General features: G+C 31.4%; 1 protein-coding gene across 5 annotated transcripts in view; it reads left to right on the top strand.

Moving 5' to 3' along the window:
• LOC117173485 (transcriptional regulator ATRX homolog) overlaps positions 1-807 on the top strand; it is a 241,022-nt gene extending 240,215 nt beyond the window's left edge. For all 5 annotated transcript variants that reach the window (XM_033362091.1, XM_033362092.1, XM_033362090.1 and 2 more), the window contains one exon: positions 564-807. In XM_033362091.1, coding sequence (XP_033217982.1) covers positions 564-596 — 33 coding nt within the window. In that variant the 3' untranslated portion in view covers positions 597-807. The remainder of the gene's footprint in view (positions 1-563) is intronic.
• Positions 808-5,788: the final 4,981 nt, after the last annotated feature.

Below are 5,788 nucleotides of genomic sequence, written 5' to 3'. Positions count from 1 at the left end.
ATTTCACTGTACAAGATGTAAATTTCTCTTTCTAGTCCTGATTTTTGACAAGAAACGGCGTATCGCAGTTTAACCATTTCGCATTGTGGGAACAGAATCGCACTCCGCCCATGTGCAATCGTTGTCGCTCGTGTGTATGATGATAGCCGCATCAACCTAACGTCAAATGTCAGTCATTATACACTTGTAAATCATGACTTTGTTACATTAAATATCGTGTACTCCAAGAAGGCAAGCATCTTTTTACCCTCGTGTGCTTGCAATACTTGGCTGTGCCTCGTTAATTCAAACTCACAATGGAGTAATAAGATTGATTTTGCCTACTACGAACATAATTTACTGACAATGCTACATTTATTTTCAACAAAGATCAATTTGTTTTTTAATTACAATGAAAGAAATTCATTTTTCATACATGTATAACATATTGACAAAAATATGAGTACTTTTACATTAAAAATTACAATTAAACCTTTTTTATAATTAAAATATAAATATATTTTAAAATATGATCAAGTCTTAATTTTTTTTGTTTTTCTATTATGCTTTCTTCTCTCTTACAGATCTCGTCACCTACAAAGAATCAAGAGGACTAGAAATGCAGTCTATTTTCCACTTACGCGAGGATATAAAAATTGCTTCTTGTCCTATTTCTTTAGTTTTATTTATTTTATCAATTCGACATATTTTGGTCTCCATTCTATGTACAATTAATTAGGCGTAAGAAGATGAAATGGAGGAAATATGCTCACCTATTCAAGAACACGGTGTCTTTAGGAAATTTCAATAAATCAACGTTTCTGAGCATGTGTTGTCTATTTATGTTTCTGTTCAGAACGAATCACAATAAATTCTCTAAATACGAAAATTAGAGAATGAAACGGCAACTAGGTCATTATACTGTAAAAAGATGTGAGGTATATTCAAGCTTATAAGATTCATGTCATAAACGAAAGTAGCCGTTTTTAATAATTATAATTGCACTATATTCTTTTAATAATGTTGTTTCAGTCTCATGGGTGCCGTAGTCAAGCCCGCAACAAGGACAGAGTTTAAAAAAACTAGGTTCTTGCCGATTTCAAACTGATTTTCTGTGCCTATGAAACCATCGTTTTGGGGGAAAAAATTTATTTAGAAAATAAGACATCAAAGAATCAAAACCAAATTGAAGCTTTTTGTCTGGGAAGCACAGGTCACGCCTTGACAGTAGATTGAAAGACAGGCCTACGCAGTAAAAAATACGGCAAGCAGGCATTTGATAATTTTATCATGAAAAACAAAATTACAAATAAAAAATTTCCATTAAAATTTTTTTTACGTATTTTGGATTTTTCTCTAAAACTGTTGTGCAAACACAAAAGAAAATCATTGAAAGTATATTTATCCTAATTTTTTGCAGCACTTTCTTCAATTCGTATGGAAGCTTAGATGGAAATCTGCAAAAAATGATTTTTTTTATGTTTATGCCGATTATACATAGTTATATAAATGCCAACAATTTTTTTGAAGCACTGTAGTGATTTTTACTTCTTAAATGGCATCTTCTGTTTGGGGCTTTTATCACGATTAAAAAAAGTGTTCTTTTCGACTCGTTTTATTGGTGGTGATGTCGATATTTTGAAAGTTTCACCAAAAGTAAAAAAATTAAATTAAATTTTTTAAAAACGAAAAAAAGAAAGTGATCTGGAGTTCTTCTCGCTTATTAAACAAGATGTTGATAACTCATAAGACATTTTTATAATATGTGTAACGATCTCGAAAACCCTAACTATTCCCTAACTTGTCGATGTTTCTTATTAATGGTTAGGTAGAAACAGAGATCACTCAAAAACATAAATGATTAGTGGTCCTGAAAAGGGGCGATTGCGCAAAAGAGTTGTAAGTTCATTGGGACTAGATTCGTTACAAGTCTTTGATTTTAATACGGAACTTGCCTTTCAAATGTTTTGTAACATTTTCGCTTACCATTTTGTTTTTTAAAACTTTGACTCCAGATTTGAAATTAGCGCCCTTCAAACCTCCTGGTTACTACGTTTCAACTAGAGATGCTTAAGATAGATTTGAGACAACTTCACTCCGATTTTTATTGGTGTAACATAACCGGAATCATAACTTCTAAAATACGCGCGGTATTTAAATCAAATTTTTAAAGTTCAACGTTCTCTTTAAAGTAAATCAAGATAAAAATGATCGCACAAAAATTAATGGATGTTAAGTGCATAATAAAGTGAATAATACCTTCTTTTGAACACGCGCGTTCTACTATTTACTGAAAATTTAAGTATTTTATGCAAAACCGGAAGGTTTTCGTATCTTTCTGAGCGTGTTTGTGGGACGCGAAGTTATCGTTTGTCGGAGTGGATATTTTGTCGGCCACGGCCGTAAAAGTATCCTTTTACGCATTGCGCGCAGGCGCTTTTGTTCCAAGTCGCGATACTCCTGGCTCTCTCTTTTGACGCATGCGCACTTCATATGCCTAATGTTTGTACATTGTTCAATATAGTTGTACAGAACACGCCGATCGGTAACACGCAGCAACTCGTTGAATTGCACGAAAGTCCATAAGTGTTTTGTCAACTGCTAACAATTGTGTTAAGATGGCGAATCTGCTACACTATGGCTGGTATGAAGCTCACGTCCCTCATTCAATGTTATGTTTAATTTTAGTTTACTGTAACTGGCTATGCACGCGCCTTCGGCGCCCGCATATACACATCGTACTGTAAACATCGGCCTCGGCCGTCAAAGCGGCGGTTTGCTGAGTCTTAACATGATATAATATTGTTCAAACCTTCTTTTTTTGGTTACAAATGTATTTTTTTAGTTTTTTTTTCCATAAAAATTGAACCATTTTTCATGATGAATAGTAGGTATATCCACCCAAAAAAAATTATCAAATACAAGGTGATATTATACAGCTAGACGCGGCACGTGGCTGCGGAGTGGGGGAAAATTATATATAGCAAAGATTATCGTGGAATGCCTAGCTATTACCCTCTTCTGACTACCTCCCACCACTCTTTTAAAATCGTTGCTCTGCGACTCAAGGTTAATACTTTAAAATCTATTATCCTTGGCTCCTCGTTGCTCCTCCCCTGTTTTCTCCAAAAATCGGTAAAGTAGAAGTAGGGATTCCAACATGATTTAAAAAATAACAATTCTGGTTTGCCAAATACATTAATTTTGAGGAGGTACCATCGCTACTGCCGAGATCAGTTGACTACGCAGTCGTAATACATACACTCGCAAGACTTACTGAGTTAAAATCTGGCAACATTGTGATCATGTCGCCGGCGACATGAATCAACGTCTGGCTGAGATCTATATTGATCGCCCCTCGCGATGTTGCCAGATTGTGATAGTCAACGTTCAGAAGCGCAAATTTCGTGATTAATTATTTTGCTTCATGAATATGCAGAAAGAAAATGGTTAATATTATTTTTGCACCTCAATTTTGAAATACTTGTTTTTCATTTTAAAAAAACTATCAATAATATCTTAATGGTTGTTACTTGGATATCACTCAGTAAAGAGCTCTAAAACGTCATCACTCATAAGACGCAATGTTAAATATGACGAAACTAAAAACGTTAATAACTTATTTATAAAGTACTCTAGGCTTCTGGGATTTCTGGTGATCATATTTACATATCGTGAAAGTTTTGTTTGAAATGGTAATGAAAATTCTTGTAGAGATGGTACCTCCTTAATGCTCATTTTATAATTAAGTAAATGTTTATTTTTCCAAATGATTTTTCACATTCCGGAGTATTTAGTAAAAATAATAAAAATATTTCTTTAAAATCGATAAAGATAATATACATGTACTACATTTTCTTTCTCTAACAGCAACTTTTAATGAAGTAATTTGATACAAATTAATCAATATTGATCCTAGATTAGAAGTAAACTGCACCAATCGGTTCTATAGTATGTAAAAAACAACTCCAAAAAACTTTTACTAAATTTGTACTTGTATACAAGACTTTTCGTTTCAAATGTATAAATTTCAGAGTTACCAAATAATTTGAGAATTTATTAAATTGATCTTTTAAATAAGGAACGCTTGCAAAGGTAAAAAACTCGAATTTTGCCAATAAAGTTGATAGAATTTCTAATTAAAAGAATTAAGTAAAAACTTTAATATAATTTTTAATTTAAATTACAATTTTAAAGCATAAAATCAGTCTCAACTTATTCAAATATGCAATCATTTTTACATTCGCATCATTTAGTATTCAGGAAGTATTATTAATAGGCCGAAATATCACATCTAAGTTTTTGTTAATATTTGTCATTTCGGTTAGTTTTATCAAAAATTCTATTTAAAAAATGGAAAATTTAAATTTTCGGCAAAACCACGTGGGATGAGAAAAAAACTTTTATGGGTGAATTGCAGCTTTTAAAAAGACCTAAAAAATGTTTGAACCATTTTTTTATATAATTTGTCATTTTGGACTTATTTATTGAAAATACTATGAAAAAATTCAAATTTTAAACCAAGCAACGCAAAATTGCGGGAAAAATCTTGAGGAGGAATTACAGCTTTTAAAAAAACCTACTAAATTTCCTGGTATCATTTTTTTATAGGACTTGTAATTTTGGTTTTATTTATCGGAAATACTATGTAAGAGATCGAACATTCCTATTTTGAGGCAAACGGCGCGGAATACACGGAAATTTTTTTAGAGAAATTTCAGCTTTTAAAAATTCATACAAAATTTCTTTAAAACATTTTCCAAAAAATTGTTCTTAGGATCCATGGGGAAATTTGAAATTATTTATTATTTTGAAAAATTAATTCAGAGAAAACTATACAAGGTTTCGAAACATTTTTAATAATTTACAAAAATTTTAAAGGAAAAACTTGGAAAATATTGTATTAAGCTCAAGGGATATTAAGAAGTTTTTAAATCATTAAAAAGGAGTTAAGACTTGTTTAGAGGTTTGAAAGTTTCGAAAAAGAAGCTTTACAACAGTTTTAAAAAGTTTCAAGAGAATGGAAAAATTTGTCTTGGCATTTCTAGGAAAACTTTTTATGATTTATTATTTTGAGAAATGAGTTTTAAAATAATATAAAGAATATTTTTTCAACATTTTAAAGCAGTTAAAAAATTGTCGAAAAGGAATCAGAAAGATTTTAATGTAATTTTTCAGAACTTTTAAAAATGTTAGAATAAACTAATATAATTTCAAAATATATTTGCAAATTCGAAAAGTTTTTGAGAGATTAAAAATATTTTAAAACTTGAAAAGACTTCCAAAACTTCATAAAATATTTTGTAAATTCTTCCAAACTTCTAAAAGTCAAATTTTTCCTTGCCTTAATATCCTGTAATTCAGAAAAAAAGTCTTCAAACTTTTCTACGAGTAGGTTCCTTTCGATATATTTTAAAGTTTCAAACGTAATATTATGCAACTCTTATTTTCTTTATTTTCGGCTCACTCCTACCTAGCCATTCATTCTACTCTTCAAATTTTATTACAAAAGACTCAATAGATTAATAGACCATAAAAGAAGGAAATTCCCAAAGTTCATTCGGTATAAACAGGTATACAGACTGTAGAATGGATATAGTAAGGGGCAATCTTTATTTGATGGCGGTTTACCTGGTCCACTTACCCTTTACACTGAACCATTTAGACCTTGTGGCGCAGTCGCACTTTCAGCCACTATGGCCATCTCTGCAGGAAATCCATCCCTTATGCATAATCCACCTCTTGTACAAAATCAAGGCCCTTTGGGGAATAACGCCCTGATAAATATTCAACACCCAGCAGGAAATAC

This window comes from Belonocnema kinseyi, chromosome 5, assembly GCF_010883055.1.
Source record: "Belonocnema kinseyi isolate 2016_QV_RU_SX_M_011 chromosome 5, B_treatae_v1, whole genome shotgun sequence".
Taxonomy (NCBI): Eukaryota; Metazoa; Arthropoda; class Insecta; order Hymenoptera; family Cynipidae; genus Belonocnema; species Belonocnema kinseyi.
The sequence above is the reverse complement of the archived record's forward strand: the minus strand, read 5'-3'. Positions and strand labels throughout refer to the sequence as shown.